The sequence below is a fragment of the Ptychodera flava genome, chromosome 22 (genome assembly GCF_041260155.1).
Source record: "Ptychodera flava strain L36383 chromosome 22, AS_Pfla_20210202, whole genome shotgun sequence".
Classification (NCBI taxonomy): Eukaryota; Metazoa; Hemichordata; class Enteropneusta; family Ptychoderidae; genus Ptychodera; species Ptychodera flava.
In genome coordinates, this window is record NC_091949.1 from 13,465,337 (window position 1) to 13,483,645 (window position 18,309).

The 18,309-nt window shown below is 36.7% G+C and overlaps 1 protein-coding gene and 1 pseudogene across 12 annotated transcripts in view; one reads left to right on the forward strand and one right to left on the reverse strand.

The window, feature by feature from the left end:
- Positions 1-892: 892 nt before the first annotated feature.
- Positions 893-2,540, forward strand: LOC139122726 (mitochondrial-processing peptidase subunit beta pseudogene; annotated as a pseudogene).
- Positions 2,541-5,249: 2,709 nt separating this feature from the next.
- The window catches only part of LOC139122727 (interferon regulatory factor 1-like), a 47,487-nt gene continuing 34,427 nt past the window's right edge, over positions 5,250-18,309 (reverse strand). For 6 of the 12 annotated variants that reach the window (XM_070688386.1, XM_070688391.1, XM_070688388.1 and 3 more), the window contains exons 4-10: positions 18,199-18,296; positions 17,521-17,641; positions 10,034-10,336; positions 9,210-9,262; positions 8,837-8,963; positions 8,203-8,358; positions 5,250-7,595 (exon numbers count right to left, since the gene is read on the reverse strand). In XM_070688386.1, the coding sequence (XP_070544487.1) occupies positions 7,513-7,595; positions 8,203-8,358; positions 8,837-8,963; positions 9,210-9,262; positions 10,034-10,336; positions 17,521-17,641; positions 18,199-18,296 (941 nt within the window). In that variant the 3' untranslated portion in view covers positions 5,250-7,512. The remainder of the gene's footprint in view (positions 7,596-8,202; positions 8,359-8,836; positions 8,964-9,209; positions 9,263-10,033; positions 10,337-17,520; positions 17,642-18,198; positions 18,297-18,309) is intronic. The other 6 variants (XM_070688393.1, XM_070688398.1, XM_070688395.1 and 3 more) reach the window with 1 other exon arrangement.

Below are 18,309 nucleotides of genomic sequence, written 5' to 3' on the forward strand. Positions count from 1 at the left end.
GAATTTGTCATGCTTTTCATATGAAATGCAGATTTCATAACGGTACACTTACTCTTAGCAAACATCAAGATATCTCTGGCATATATCTCAAGATATCTCTGGCATATATCTCTGATTTATTAAAGTATGGCACCTGAAGGGCATGCCAAAAATATGAAACATCCTGATATCTCTGATATATATGTCTTGTATATTAAAGTCATGCACAGGAAGGGCGTGCTGAAAAATATCCGATATATTAAAGTAATGAGCTCGAAGAGCACGCTGAAAAATATTGAACATACAGATATCTCTGATATATGTATGCCTGATATGTTAAAGTTGGGCGCGCCGAAAAATGCAACTGAATGATGAAATTTGTGGCTGACACGATGCATTTTAGGCAATGATGAGCCTGTGTCGAAATTAAAAAACTCACTGACCCCCCCCCCCCCCCCAATTGGGCATTTCAAAAACATGGTGACCCCCCTATCACCAAAGTCAAAAACAGGGTGACCCCCTGAATCCACCGCCCCCCAGGCCGAAGAAACTGACCAGTCCCTTAGCTTGATCTAGAATTTATTGTTTCTGCTTTTCTGCTTGTTTTGTTAGTTGTCCCCGTGTTTTTAGTAGCTTTTAATGGACGTAAAAATTCACCTTCATGTCGGGTCACCGTCCTTTTGGACTCTGTGAAGACAATATTTATGCAGGTTCATTTTATAGAAGTTTTATTTGCATTGAAAATAATTGCTTAATGTATTGTTTTGCATATTTTATTTAATGGCGTGTTCTGCTTTTTTATTTAATGGGAACGGAGTTCATAGAGTTTCTGTGGAGAAACACTGGCAGGGCTAGGTACACTTGCACGTATACAGAGACATAGGAAACGGAAGTCAAGGAAGCAGAGAATTCTGGGTGAAGAATAAACCCGTACATTTTCCAACATGGCGTCCCAGTTGGCGAGAGCGGCAGCCCGGCTTTGTAAAACCGGTTTACAACGGCCGTACGTTCAAACAGCTAGTCCGATTGGTACTCGCGGGTTCCAAAGAAGGCAAGTAGCAACATATCCCCAAACACTTCTGAATGTTCCCGAAACGAAAGTGACGACGCTTGAAAATGGTCTTCGGGTGGCATCTGAGGACACAGGCATTCAAACATGTACCGTCGGTCTATGGATAGATGCCGGAAGCCGGTACGAAAGTGAGAAAACCAACGGCGTGGCGCATTTTCTAGAACACATGATCTTCAAAGGTACCAAGAACCGTTCACAGATGGCTCTAGAGGTCGAAGTTGAAAACATGGGCGCTCATCTAAATGCGTACACGTCACGAGAACAAACCGTGTACTACGCTAAGGCCTGCTCCAGTGATCTTCCCAAGGCTGTTGAAATACTTGCTGATATTGTTCAAAATAGTAGTCTAGATGAAGCTGAGATCGACCGAGAAAGGGGTGTCATCCTCAGAGAAATGGAGGAAGTGGAAACCAACCTCCAGGAAGTCGTATTTGATCACCTTCATGCCACAGCATACCAGGGAACAGCGTTGGGAAGAACCGTCCTCGGACCAACAGAAAACATCAAGTCCATTACCAACGAAGACATCAAGGATTACATTTCGACGCACTACAAGGGGCCCAGGGTAGTCCTGTCAGCAGCCGGTGGTGTAAATCACGAACAGCTTGTCCAGCTGGCCAATCGGAACCTGGGAAGCCTGGGAACCGAGTATGAGGGTGAAATCCCCCTTCTGCCGCCTTGCCGATTCACCGGTAGTGAGATTCGTGTCCGTGATGACGACATACCATTGGCCCACGTTGCCATAGCGATCGAGAGCGCTGGTTGGTCCCATCCTGATACCATTCCACTGATGGTTGCGAAGTCCCTGATCGGTAATTGGGATCGTTCGCATGGCGGTGGCACTAATGTTGCCAGCAAGCTGGCGTCAGTGTGTGCAGAGGGAAGCCTGTGTCACTCTTTCCAGTCCTTCAACACCTGTTACAACGACACCGGGCTGTGGGGCATGTACTTTGTGAGCGACAAAACCACCATCGAAGATATGATGTTCTACCTGCAGAAGGAATGGATGAGGCTGTGCACCAGTGTGACAGAGAGTGAAGTCACGAGAGCCAAGAACCTACTGAAAACCAACGCACTCCTTCAGTTGGATGGCTCAACGCCCATCTGTGAAGAAATCGGTAGGCAGATGCTGTGCCTCGGCCGACGCATGCCTCTCCCAGAGCTGGATGCCCGAATTAATGCTGTTAGTGCAAAGACCATCAGAGATGTGTGTTCAAAGTACATCTACGATAAATGCCCAGCTGTAGCCGGTGTTGGTCCAATAGAGCAGTTACCTGATTACAACAGAGTCCGTGGTGGAATGTACTGGGTCCGTCTTTAAAGAAGCATCATTCAGTTCTTGATTTTTCTCTGCTATTCATGTGCTGTTTAGCAATCTTAACCCTTTTCCTGCCAAGTCCATATTTCACCATCAGGTCAAGATGGTTAAAATTAATGAAACACAACGTATTCCATATGATGTATTTTAACATAATACTGTACATTTGAAGGCTGTTGAAAACATAATACTGTAAGTTGATTTTTTTTGGGACAAAAGATGCTATAACAGACCAAGCCAATGGGGTGAAAATACGTCATGTTTTTGGCTCAATACTGCTTTTACTGACTTGGCTGATGGGAAAGTGATACAGTTATTACTGTCTGGCAGGAAAAGGGTTAATGGCATCACTCTGAATATTACTAGAAACCAGTATGACTGTTTTATCAACTTGTTTTGTATAGTAATACCTTTATTTAAAGAAAAGTAAAATTACTGTTGTTGCAGAATCTGATTTTTCATTCCGTCTAAAAGTTTAGGTTTGCTAGACGAGATTCTGAAGTTCAAAGAGTTTTGTATGATTAAAAAGGAAAAACAAAGTTAATCATCTGACTCAAAGAAATGGTGCTGATAATGATCCTTGGAGATTCTTCCTGGCTTACACAGATGCTTACCATACATACGTTCAGAAAGAGGGTAAATATATGGTGGTAAAGTGATGTGGTCCTCATTGATGTTCATGGATACCAATTTTAAAGTTTGGTAGTTTCATTGATGACGGATTCAAATTTTGAAATGAAAAGCCATGAGTAGCCAGCAGTGTGTGGTTTCCTTCAAAGCAGTAGACGTTTGTGTGTTTCAGTATTTTTATGCCAAAAAATAATTGTCAATGTCAAATAACTTCACACAGCACTGTGTTTGAAAAAAATTCAAAACTTATCTTGAACGTCAGAGTTGGAATTTGGTCAACAAATGTTTACAATTGAAATAAACCCAGTAAAAACGATATTTATTCATTTTGTTCTGTTCATTTTTGCACTTGTAAAAAATCCTAGCTTTTCTGTTGCCATCACTTCAAGGTACAGCCATTTTGAAAATAGTTTGTAATAAATGAAATGTCACAAGATGATCTAGTGTTTTCTTGAGTGACTGGTTCTTTGCTGCTCAAAGGCATTACTTTAACATCATGTTACTTACTACATCTGTCATTTCTATTTCCCATTTCAACATGACGGAGGGATCTTTTCAATCACATTCCACACCAACCTACCATTTAAGCCAGTCTTACACATCTTTAGCCCTGTGTTGTTCTCGTCGACTCAAAGTTTTACATAATGTGTTAATTGATAAAAAGCAAACTTGCTGAAATTACCAGATTTTCCGTCTCCAGTTCAAACTGGTCAGAAATCTGTACATCAGAAGGTATCCTGACTGTTATGTCACAACTGCTTTGTCATTTGACCTGCTGACACTGTGACATACACCTTGTCAAAGCTTGACAAAATAGTCCACTGAGCTCACCGGGGCAAAGGTCATTGAGGGAGAGGCCAGAAGTGTAGAATGACCAAGTTGTGATCTGTTCACCCACTACAGTAGTTTAATAGTAGGCTCTAATCATTATCCTGGTAAAGTTGAACACTTTTGTAAATTTCTCTGTTTATGGAAGAATGAGATATCCCCTTGCAAAATAAATGACATATCATGGAGCCAGGAACACTCCTTACAGATGAGAGAGGGAACATTTTTTAATGTAGCTTACAAAAGCAAATATAAGAAAGAAGGTACATCTCTTCCAGAGCAAAGTTGTACTACCAAGAGCCCCCAATAACAGTTAGCATCCAAACTTGATCATGAATCCCTTCCCCTTCACAGCTGCTGTCCTGTTTAGCGTCTCATTTGCTTCCCAGTAATGTTCTCATTGAGATTTGTTCATATTATGATGAAAGTAAACTATTTAACTTTTAATGCCATATATACAAATGTTGATATGACATAATGACAAGAACCCCTGCCATTGGCAGGTATACATGAGATTTTGGCACAATGTGTGACATGTAGCTCAAGCATCTATTTAAGTTAGTGCTGTATGAAGTGAGTTGTACATAAACATAGTGTATACCTGCCTGCAAAGAGGGTTAATTACATTATATCAACATTTTTATCTGTGGTGTGAAAAGTTGTTTCCTCTTTAGTTTTAGCACAAAAATCTGGGAAAACAGAATCAAATATTGAGCAATCTTGTTTGAACAGGAATTCAACACCCATGATTGAGCATTGTTGATATGAAAGATGCACTCTGCTATGGCAGTTTAAACCATGCAGACCAGTGTGTGTAGTGAAGGACTTGTGTACCATTACCAGTATCACTGACCATGGACTTGAAGTGGATTTACAAGTTTGAACAAAGTAAACAACAAACAGTTTCCCACTCAAAAATGATACATTCATGTAGCTATACAAAATATTTATAGGTGGGATACGTTGCATGGGCATTTGAATCCTGAAAGAAAGGTGTTTTCATCAATTTATAACTCATGGCAGAAATTTACATGCTGCATTCAATTGTCTGTTTTTAAAAATGGCAGGATATTGCAATAAAGTGAAAACTCAAATTTCACTTGGCTTTTCAGCCCCATATAAATGTTTGAAATATTGTTTCACTTAATGGGTAGAATTCAAAGATATGAGCAAATTGCAAGACATTTTGATGTCAAATTACAAAGAGATGACGCCCAAACAAATCGCAATGTTTACTGGATAAAGGCTAGCAGCATCTTTTTCCCGCAGGTTCAGCCTGTCAAATTACCATCAAACAAAATACAAAAGGCATTTTGGAAATTCATTTTGTACGTCAGATGTAAGAAAAAATAAGATTTCAACTTTGACCCCCCTTTTCCCATTACATCCTTCTATTCCATAAAACACGCCAACTCACATGTCTCACTTTTTATGTCAAAGTTTATTTCATGAACGAACTCCCTTTATGTGTACAGATATTTGATGTAAAAGGGAAAAAATATTTCAAATAAGTGAGGAGATTGCACCAGATAGTTTTTCATTAAACATGAAAGAGGTTTGTGATTTTTGAAAAATACAAGAAAACTTTGCGTATTTTCCCGTAATATGTAGCTATGTGTATATGTAACTATCTATGTTGACTTGGTATACAGTGAGATATGTTCATTAAAGACAGTTGCTCTCCTAGGATTTGATGAGACTATACTCCATAAACAGTTGTGTCTGTCATGGCGGGTTTACTACTCATATAACTACAGTATGTATGTGTTTAACATGAGAAAACACTCCACATCAGATATAACTTGAAAATATGACACCGTGTAAATACAAATTTTACTGCCATGGGAAAGCAGGCAAAAATTTCTCGCCGAAAGAAATAAGACGGAGAGGAGAGCTAGACTCATATTTACCATCATGCATCAGATTTCCCATCATGCATCAGGGATTAGCAACACTGCAAGGGTTAGAAAGGCTCATGTTTTGCTAATTGAATGGCTGTGGTCATGGCAACTGTAAGCAAACACTGAGACACACAAATGACATCAGCAGAGTTTGCAAAGTATACAGTTTTCTATTTCTTGAATTCCTTTAAATTTATTCAAATTAAATATACAAAATTTGCTTCCCCCCTCCCCCCTTTCAGGAAAAGATATAATCTCATAAGCCTCTTTTTAAAATTTATTCACACTGGTGCCGATCAGAGCACAACAAACGTTTGATCCTATTGGCTGATGTGTTTGTGAATTTTGCTGTAGTTTGGTGGCTGACAAGTGAGGCAGCCAATCAGATTCTGTCTTTTATGCACTGCATGCAGATAAATCTATTAATGCCTTTGTTTAGCTTTGAACAATTGTGATAACTGTATCTACTCCATGGTGCATAAAGTAAGAAAAGTTTTTTTTTCTACAAATCTATAAATCTGGTATTTTTTCCAAAATAAACAGGCTTTATTTTTCAGTGGTGATTAAGAAAGAGTACTGCTTGTCACATGCTCAGTACATGTACTCTTAAAAGCAATATATACAAGATACGTCCCTACAGAACAAAAACGGAAAATATGCCTAATAATGCAAAATACACATAAGATACTGTACTATGTTTCAATGATGACAGTTGTATATTTTAGCTGCAGCACCATCGATAGTGTCTCTGTTACACTCACCAAAAGAGTAATTTTTTTCTCCAAATCAATTTATATCAACTTTGAACATAACAGACATCACTACTGAGTATCTGCCCATAAAACATTTCATATTGTTGAGTATATGATTAATTCAGTTTTTGAGCCAACATATTTGACCCCGGAGAAGTGGCAAGACAAGCCAATAAATGGGAAACTGATCAGGTTGTCTTACAGACCCTGAGATAAGATTAATAAGTCCCATTTGAAGAGTTTTGAAGTCAAACCTTAGCTGAAGGAAAAAACCTATTAAACTGGCACAAAAGTCGTGAAAATTGTTTACAATACTGGTTTAGTTGGACGAATGATGAAAAGTAACAAAACTTCTAACAAAGATATTGCTGGAAGCACAAAGAGTTTAACAATTTTTTAGCAATTACAGCAAATGTCTTCTCATCATGTGCATATAGAACTACAGAAGCAGATTAACAAAGATTTTGCTATAGTTAATATTTTGCAGAAGGAAAAACAAAACAGCTCACAACTGTTCCAATGGCTGATTGTAGCTGTCTAACACCGAAAGCAAAGGAATTGCATTGGAGCCATTGACATTTTTGTCTTAATTCTAATGTCAGTGTATTGGAAACACTGTATTTCTTAACTTACTGTTTCAGTGGCTACCCTCAGAACTGAACCAGGGAAAGGTCTGAATTACTTTAACAAATACAGAAATCTTGACAACCTATCATTTGTAAATGTAAGAAATGATAAGCTTTGTGATTCGATCACACTGATAATTTTATATCAGGAAGGTATTTCTCATTGTCACCTGCCTTGTTTGTGGATTATGTGTGACAAGTTTAATTATTGGATTTCAGGAAAGAATGTCCTTATAAGGCAATAAACTGACACATGTCTCATGTGACAACCAATCACACAAACAAAATGTTTTGAATACCATTCCAACAGCCAATCAGAATGGCTGACATAAACTCAGGAATAAACACTGAATTTTTTAACTCTGTAACACAGGTCTTCATTGGTAAACTGGTTCTCAGAGTTCCATCATTCCGTCAGATTTTCAATCCTTTGGAAAAGCTCAAGTGGCGAGTTGTCTGATGCGAATTCACTGTACTGATCCAGATCACCTGAAATGAACAAAATAAAATTTAATTTTACTGTCTACTACAACAAACTCTCTGTCAGAATTTCCATTAAAAACTCTTATTTTTGCAAGTCCTGTCAACACAGAAAATAACAGTTTCTGTTCATGTTTTCTTCTAGTCGGTTATTCAAACATTAAAACTGATCTTGTACTATATTGGTGATTTATTCAGAACATAGGCTAACAAGGATATTTGTACAAACTACATCTGATGATAGTTTATTGTCTTGCACTGTGTGAAATCAATTCCACGTGAAATATGTGATGTGAAAAAGGACAGAATTTAAAACATGCAGCATGCATGGTGTCAACTAAAAGCAAGTGACATAAAAATTTCTTTTGATGCTGAAAAGTGTGATATTTAACGTGGACAGCTCTTTAAAAAATTAATGTTTATGTACAGTGGGTGATTTGCAGCAAAAGAAAACAAAATGTATGACAATAATTATCTTAGAATGAATCAAATGTGCAGTCTAAAGGTTAGCTGAACTAAAAAAGTCACACACGAGGGGCACTTAAAAAAACACTATTGTACAGTTTTCACTATTTTGTGTGGAAAAAAAATATGGCAACATGGAAGGATTTTGTACCTGGTTCCTTGATAAATGTAGGTCTAGGAATGTCTGTCAAAATAGGCAATTCTCCATTGCTGGGCTTATCTTGCTGACTATCTAACTGTGAAATCCACGACTCCGTCAATTCTAAGGCTGTACAGCGGGTGTTGCTATTATGGTTTTGCATTGAAGCTGCAAGTGAGCAAGAAAAAATACAAAAAAATTGATTTGAGTCACCATGCTGTCAGCCAATCAGGAGTCGAGAAGTGTCCTCACATTTGAATACCCGGTGGAAAGAAAATTTTCATTAGCCAATCAGCATTTGTTTTTTCTGATTTAAGAAACTTTTCATTAGCCAATCAGCATTTGTTTTTTTCTGATTTGTTGTATGGCCTTAAAAAATAAACTTATTTCGATCTGCAATGCCTTTATCTTTGTGTCTCAGGGAAAATTGTGGTGACAAATGGGGAAATTAATCGCTGGCTGCTAAGAATATGAGTTTTTGTTGCAAAAAGCCTGTGACTTCAATTTTGTTACAAAATACGGATGCATCACATCTTTGTTGAAAGGGCGTTGATGGAGTATACCAAGAGAGTATAGCAATTATTTTCGATGAGATGATTTGATGCGAGTTTTATTAAAGTGAACATTTGGCGTTCTGTTTACTCACCAAAGGTAAGAGGCAAGAATGCCGTTGTGGTCGGCACCAATTGGCAGTTTTGCCAGGAGGCTTCGTCGTTATGGAAACCATTGACAGGCGAATCTGATCCACTGTCCTTTGTCATTTCATCCACCATCTTTTCAAAGAAACAAAATATTTACACATTTAATATACGAAAAAAACTGCTTTATAATCAAAAAATAAGGATTTTTGTCATCACTGATAAATTTAATATTTGAATTATCCCTTATCAAGTATATGTTAGATTGAATTTATCATGACCTAGTTTTCCCAATTTTTAATAATGTCATAAATATTTTACTTTTTATTCTTCTTATCTAGCGTACACACTCTTAAACAGGAAGAAATTAACCGTACTTACATCTACAACTTCATCGTCTGTCAAAGGCGTGCTGCCCGATCCGCTGCTCCCTCCTGTCATGACAACAACAAAGATGGGATTTTTAACTTATAAATTCTAAAACATAGAGCTGGAAATATACAGTCAACAATTTCCAACTGCAATTTTCTGGCATTCTAAAATCGAATCTGTAAACGTGTTGACTGGTAACTTTTACGTACTATAGTTGTTTTTTACTTTTTTAGATGATATCACAAATTACTTTCATGTTTAAGCTTCCAGTCTGCAAATGAGCTCTCCTCTTTACATTGTTACATACGCTCTCTTCCTGACTGAACCTAGAAATTACATAGACTTAAATTTTTGAACACATTTTTCATAAAGAAACTTTAAATCATTCCTTTTCGAAATTAAGATCAGAGTCACCATGCAAACCGTGGCTCCGGTGAAGCAAATTACCCAATATATGGACACTTGAAATTCAAAATGGCCGCCAAGCCTATGTTAGTTTTACGGGGAAAAAAAATGAAATTTACGATCTTCAAAAGAATGAGATCGTTAAAACTGTATTTACTTTAGAAGCTTCAAAACAAAGCTTGGCAAGCGGCAGGTTAGAAAACTATTGTAAAAGTGTGAGAGTCCTCATATTCGTCCCCGAAAAGCATCTACCTTCATTCCTTGTGAATAGCAATGATACTTGGAAGATTGCACATTTTCAATTGAACTTATTGAAAGATGCGATGCCCTCATCAGTTGAGTTCTACAAAGGTCAATACTTTATTAAGAGTTACATCTGAGATTCCTTTGGTAGAGTTTTCTATGCATTGAAAATTCACGAGACTTACCATCGTCGTCAATAGACATGTTGTAATTTACATCTCTGTCCGTCCTGCCTTCCTCTTTAACAGGCACTGGTATTATCGGAAGCGAAGATATTGGGGACGGTATGGGTGTCATCGGGGTGTTGGTCACAGTCACTGTACGGGAGACCGGTGGTACGTACGGGGGAACGAACCCGCTGACAGTACTCGGTGTCATGAAACTTGCTGACTGTGGTGGTGTGGGATATGCATCATGTAGCTGGGTGTATGTTGACGGGTCTGCTGTGGGTTGCGTTGCCGGGACTGACCATTGTCTTTCGTCTGGCTCTGTGGGTAGGATATCGATATTGGAATTAATTGTTTGCAGTCAAATAAAGGTTTTTTTACGACAAACTTACAATGACCATTTTAATTTGTAATCTTCGTAAGAGCAGTCAACAGTGTACACATGATGTAACTCTATGTGACTGTTGCTTTTACTACTATCATAGTTTGTACAGAAAAAAATGACTGCATGAAACACATCACTCTCTGACGTCACTGGAGTAGAGTATTACTGTCTTCCAACCCGATAGCCTCCAGTCAATCTAAGCCAAAAAAGGGGTAAACCTAGGACTAATTGCAACAGAAATTATTTCTTCACCATGCATTTTGGAAAGGTCCTAGAAATAACATACTAAAAGTATAATAAAATCTAAGGGGTGCAACAGTGCCTAATTTGCATAAATGTAAAGGGGGCTCATGGGTATAAAATTGTCGCTGATAGACGGTTTCTACTTAAAATATGTGGCTAAACATGCTTTTGATCAGGGTTTTTTGGCTTATTTGCCTCCTTTTTGGTCTAGGCAATGTTGTTGAAAGTATTTTGTCGTCATACAAATATTCTCATTTGCATAAATCTAATATGGCCGCCACAACACTTCACTTTTCTTAGTTTTTCTCGAATTAATAACTATTTTTAAGCTACTACTGACGGCGATAGAATAATTTTTCACATTGTATTTTAGACAAGTCCTAGAATAACATACTAAAAGCCTAGTACAATCTAGAATTGTAAACAGTGCCTAATTTGCATAGATGTAAAAAGATTATGGGTACAAACTAAGTGCTAATAGAATGTTTCTGCTAAAAATAATTGGCTAAACATGATATGTTATGCAGGTTTTTGGCTTATTTGCCTTGTTTTTGGTTTGGGTAATGTTGATGGAAATATCTAGTCTTCATAGAAATATTCCTAATTTGCATAAATCCAATATGGCCACCACAACCTTCACTTTTCTTTGTATTTTTCCAATTAATAACTATTTTTATGCTACTTCTGACAGCAATAGAATTATTTATCCTCTGTGTATTTCAGAGAAGCCCTACAATGACATACTAAAAGCCTCGTACAATCTAGAAATGAAACAATGCCTAATTTGCATATATGTAAAAGATTATGGTTACAAACTAGGTGCTGATAGAATGTTGCTACTAAAAATATTTGGCTAAACATGATATATGCGGGTTTTGGGCTTATTTGCCTTGTTTTTGGTTCAGGCAATATTGATTAAAATATTTTGTCGTCATAGAAATATTCCTCATTTGAATAAATCCAATATGGCCACCACAACACTTCGTTTTTCTTTGTATGTCCCTAATTAATAACTATATAAGCTACTTCTGACTGCAATAGAATTAAATTTTCTTTGTGTATTTTAGAGAGGTCCTAGAATGTCATACTAGAAGACCAATACAATCTAAGATTTATAACATTACCTTATTTGTATAGATATAAACGGATAATGGGAGCAATACATTCACTGATAAAAGAAATATGCATATTGAATTGAGAAAAATGCGACATTATGTTCAAGTAATGTATGCATTTTTTTCTTAATTTTTGTCCAAGCAATATTTTTGAATACATTTTATCGGCCGAGAAATATTCCTAATTTGCCTAAATCAAGTATGGCTGCCACTGCATTTCACTTAAAAATTATATTTAATCTACACTATAAGAGTTTTTGTTTCCACTCTGTATTGAACGTGTAGAATGACAATCAGAATGACTGTTAAGAGGGGAGACAGTGCATAATTTGAATAAATATAAAACTTAGAAAAGGGAACAAAATCGTTGCTGTTAATAGATTTCTTAAAAATATATTCAGCAAATTGATATTTAATTCAAGCAATTTCATTATTTAATGTACTTTTTGTGTTTCTAGGCAATGCATAAAATCATTTAAGAGTCCTCATTTACATAACTGCAATGTGCCTCTCCTACCAATATACTTTCCCCTTTTTGACCTATAGTATAAATGACTATATATAATGTTAAAAAACAACGGAGATCATTAGAACTAAATTTTAGTAGGGTCATGGAAGTTACATATCGCAAGTTTAAAGGCCTGTGTTGGCACCAGATTATTTTCTCATCAGAAAATTTACCCACCAGATTACAATTTCAATGGAAAACAAAAGGCTCTTACACCTCAATCATTCTCTTACAGACTAGAACAAAGGCGATCCCAGGGATCGCGAAAAGTGCATTTAATGAAGTTGTGCATAAGACAGCTAATTTACCAAATTGCTAAATGGGTCATAGATGCTATACAAACCTGGTGCTGATAATCTATTTACGAAAGTGATTTAAGAGATAAGCTGACATTGTAATGACTATGTAACATCATTTTCTTGTTTTTAGTTCAGGGAATGTTTTCAAATATATCTTACAGCCATAAAAAAATTCTTATTTGCATTTGTCCAATAAGTCAACCATGTCACTTCCTTTTTCTAATTGGAACATGAATTATTTCTTCACCTTAAATACTTAAAAGGTCCAAGAATGGTATATTCAAAGCCTAATACAATCTACATTGTGCAAAGGACAAATTTTAAAAGATTTTATAGGAAATGCCTGCACTGTACTAAATGTAATAATTGAAACTTGAAAGGTTTTACAATATCGTAAAGAGAGATTGGAAGTTTTTACTAACATTGCTAAATATATTTTACCTAATTTTGAGCGATTCCTCATGTGCATAAATCATATATGATGATCATTAAAATAATTTTCTTTAATTTTTCAAATTGACGTCAACTTATTTTAATTAATTATGTTATCAGTAAAATGAGAAGTTACATTAAGAGACACTACTTGTTTAAGTTATTTAATACTTTAAATTCTTCTTATCGAAAGATATCCATTTTATAACTTGAATGAACATTTTGCTCAGTACAAAGAAATTGACATGGTTATTTATTTTCTGTGTATTTTAACTCATTGTAATGATTATATACTAATAGGCCATACAGAATGAAAAGCCCTGTAAAAATAAACAATGATTGATTCGTATAGTTCATTTCAATTATCTAGAGAATTTGCATAATGTCAATAACATTGGGAACTTACTGGAAGATTTGGTTTGGATTTTCTTAATGCATACCAAAATGCTTGGCCAATAACCAACACTTTGTACTAAGGGAGGCTGAAGAAAATTGTGTTTCAGCTTTATTTTCTTTTATTTTCACCCTTACCCGTATTACTAATATAGATTAAGTGTAGATAAAATGTAATTAAAGACCAGGTTGTGTGGTCACTGGTAAATCAGATATACTTTTGACTGTGTGCAACTTGCCTGCTCATGCCACATACAGAAATTTATGATAATAATGATAAATAAATTATAATGATCATGATGATAGAGAGGTACAATTGTTATACTATACTGCCAATTATCATGAAATATGGATTAGGAAAGCTGTTCCTTTATCAGCTGAAAGACATTACAATAATCAAAGGACACTGCATTTCTCAAAATTTTGAAATTTCTTGAAGACAACAATTGAAAATTAATATAAAGTCATATAGTGGACTGAAGAGAGAGATTTCCTGTTAAATCTTACCGTACAAAGCCATAGCATTTGAGGAAAAACTGACAAAAATCTGTTGAATGAATCATGATAATCTAAAACACTGATAAAAGCAAATCTAGATGCTTTTCATAATGTTACATGGTCTAGCTGCTCTTTCAAATTTTCATGACCGTGAAACAAGAAAACCAAGATGTGAAGGGATTTGCATCACAGAAGCTGCCGTTAACGAGTTTATCAATTAGGATATCAAATTTTGACATCAAATTATCATAAAATTGGTTATCCTGTATTTGAACCTTATGGAAGTCTCACCTCAGATTGGCCAGACTCTCAATTCCTTGAGTGATCAATCTTATTGGTAATAATACAAAAGTCTAATAATCTGCAAATGGGAAGTCCATTACATAACAGCCCATGAGTGATACTTGCACATTTAAGATCTGATATGATGCGCAGTACAATTGTATCATCTATGCTTCACATCTTTTCATTGAGTTATCCTTCCCCATACTTATGGGTTTTACGATGAACTGCAGCAGCATGAATAACCCCGACAGAAAGCAAAATCTAGACTTTGTGTTGTCAACGAAAGGATTCTGGCTGTAAACAAATGAAGATGGAAGATGTAAACAGAGAGGAAGAGGAAGAAATTTTGATATGATAATGACCATCATAATAATTGTCATCACCACTACCATCATGGTGATTCAAATGATGTTCGTATTTATACTAATGATAGTACAATAATGAGAAGGATGATTAACAGGCACAACTGTTAAGTGTGGTGAACCATTTATTAGTAACTGAATATTTCCATCGTCATTGAAGATGATGACCAAAAGCATAAAATATTCCTTATCAAAAATGTTACTGCAATCGAACATGTTGTAGGAGAAAATGACTTAAAATGACAATTGATGTCAAAAACTTGAGCACGTCCAATGATTTTTTTATGAATAACCTTATCGTCGTAAAAAAAAGAAGAATATCCAAAGAAAGAATTCTGATTCCTTCATTTAGACAGTAATGCTCTGAAACTCTTCTCTTTATTAATTGCATTTCTGAATAACCAGAAAATGTCAATGGAAGCTATTGTAGGCTTATTGTATTCAGAAGACCGTTTGTGTCAATTATGCAAATTAGGCATTTTGTATTAAAATATGCAAATTATGCATGCAAATTAGGTCAACCTCTTTTGTTTTAGGTAATTCTTGCAAAACCTTAACAATTTCATAGAGAAAAAAAATTGTTTAAATATGAGCTTAAACATTCATTTTGTCTGAAATAGTGGAAAAACTGTGAAATATGCAAATTACTTCATTTGCATATTCTTTATCGTTCAAGACATTTAGAAAATAACTTATTGAACCTTACTAAATTGTACAAAGTCACTTGAATTCAGTTTAGATGCCCAAAATGTGAGTATAGCAGTCATTTTAAAGGCGATATATAGCTAATTTGAATATATGCAAATTTAACCAATTTGCACCCCTTATATTTTTCTATACTTTTAATATGTCATTAGTGAGACCTTTCCAAAGGTCATGGTGAAGAAATAATTTCTGTTGCAATTAGTCCTAGGTTAAACCCTAAATTGACTGGACAACGAGGGCCGCCAGTTTCTCTCGTACTTTTTCGATATTTTTTAACCGTACCTTCTTTCAAGTCAGTCGTATTGTATTTGGCAGTTCATTAATAGTATATCTTCGCCGTTCAAGGGTGCTAACTAGGGTCACGTATGCGATACCGCTCCACAAAAATACGAGGGTTAAAAAAACTCGGCATGTCTGTTGTTCTGGTTTACAATATGGAGTTGACGTGGTACTCTTTGAACTAAGGCAAGTGATTTTTATTGTAATTGTCAAAGCAGTGCCCAAACATTTAGACTTGCTTGAATTCCGAGGGCTTGTGAATGTCTTCATCGGGTATAAGTTGAAATAATCATCTGTTGCGTTCACAGAGGTGTGTTCGCGTCATCTTGGTGGACTAGCACTTTAGTACGCCCGAGCAAAATGCAAAATGAAAGCTTTTATACCGAGCAAACTAATAGATACAGCTGTAGATAAAGCTACTCGTTGGCTATAGTTTGCCAAACACCATTATTATCTAACGTACCGAGCCCCTCCATAATATTAAAAATAAGAGTGGGTAAGTGGGCCATAGGTTGCCAAAAGAGGTTTCTTTACTTTCTATCGCTCACAGCTCTGTAAAGTCTGCGACCATTCTTTTTTTCCAGTCAGGCTTGTCAGTTGAATACCTTCAGTTTGTTCAGAACCTCACATGCCACCCACACAAGATCAATGGTTTGCGCCGAATTCCCATCGTCTAATCTAGGGTACTTTCCAAATTTGGTCAAAGTGTGGGGGTGGAGGGATTTCTGACGCATGAGGTAAAGCTATTAATCTGAGGAATTCGACGAGCGATTAGGGATAACATAGATCTGTTTGTCAACATCGATGGGGCGTGTTTTGCTGTAAATCGTTGGTAGGCTGTCTTTGATCAGTCATCAAGGACAGTTCTTGATCTCGCTGTGTGGTCAGCCCGAGCTGGTGAGTTGCCTTTCATCCGGGTCTCTGACCGAATATTCACCTTTCTTCACCTTAGCAACAGCGCGCAAGGGTCTGCCAGGGCGAATTCTCCGAAAGCTTTGGAACTTCGGAAGTAAAGTGACCGTGCGTGTCAGATATATCATTAAACGCAGAAATAAGATCATTGAATAAATTCAAAATTTTTTTATTCTTAGAGCGATTAACATTTTTCTCCGCCGTCAATCTTCCTTTTGGGGTAATTGCTGAAAGTTAGCACAGACGGTTCTGAAGAGCAAGCGTGTCAAAACTTGCATTTTTTCGTGGAATTCTTCAGTTGAATCCGGCTGACAGAATGGCAGTAGTTGCGTTCGAGTTCAAGCATTTCGAGAAAAAGCAGTAAGAAGGAACAGCTAAAAGATTTGATATCATTTGTCTGTAAATAAAGTTATATAGGACTGTACTGGAAAGCTAGCTAGTTTACCATGCCCTAAATAGTCACTCTTTACAGTTTGATTGGCGTGGGCGTAGTCGACCGTTGCACAACTGCGCGATTCATTAGCTTGACCCGAGCGAAGATGGTTTGCTCGACCCCTATCGCCCTGGATACATCCCGATCGAGCAATAGAATCACTCGGCTGAGACAACCAGCTTCCGAAAACTTCTATATTAGGAAAACCCTCTTTCGATAGAAGATACGACGCGCTGCGACAATTTGGAAAGATGGCGGCCTCACACCAAAATGTTTGACACACCCACCGTAGCAATGCTCGTCGGACGAAAGAGTTTTATTAAGGAGAAACCGGTTTTGGGAAGACGTTTTCAGATGTAAGAAAACGTGTTATAATTGACTGCAAAGCGCGTGAATGTTGAAGAGCTGTAAAAGCGGAGGAGAAACAAGTTTCGGAAACGCGGCGGGTATGCAATATCCGTTTCCAGGGTGTAATAGTGAACTGGTTTCAATCCCGCGAAAGTGGCGAAATAAAAAAATATTGGTTTATTATTAGAACGGCTATAAAGTTTTAATAATAAACACTGTCTCGGAAAATCAAGAAAAATGATGGAAGTTTATATAGTGATTTGGTTCTTGTAGCGGTACAATTGTTGAGAAAGCCTAGTGTGTCTTACCTATTTCCAAACCGTGCGTTTCGTACTCATCAACTTTTTCCTGTACTTCTGTCTTCACCTGCGCGTTTTCTTGGAGCCTGTCCGTTTCACGTGACATTGACCTCGTCCTCGGGCGCAAAGCCTGCCGGAATATTAAACATCATTATATTAAACTACAATGTCCTTATGGTGATAAACAATCAACAAACCTTACGGGATAAAACGGCATCAAAATCATGCAAATATTTCATGTCCTCCATATTCCAGCACGCATTTTCGTTTTTTTCTGTTACATCGCATAAGGTAATCGCTGACACCCTTCTGAAAATAGCATACAATGCTTCATTTTGTTCCACTACATGAATATTTTAATCTAAATTCAACGATTTCATGATCAATGACACTCCCGCAAAAGACTATCGTAAGTAATAACGGCCATGTGACGAAAGTCGACCGATCTACAACATGTACCGGTACGTCCCGAGGTGCACATAAGAAAATGACCCTGTAAGGGCTGAGGGATTTTCAATACACATATGCGGGATTCGAAGCGGTGAATGTCCACGTTGTTCGATATTACCGAAAAAGAAAGAGCATTCTTCCTGCTAAAAAATAGTTTGATGAAACACGAGACATTAAGGTTGATAACGAAGTTATAAAATGTAATTTCTTTGAAGAAATCAACCCAAAAAAACTCACATTATCTGTTGTAGCAGACCTGTGTTTATTATTTTTTACGTAAGTACTCGCTCTGTCGTTAGTCCTGGTTTGCGATCTTCTTGTCTTCATCTGGCTCCCTGGTAAAATAAA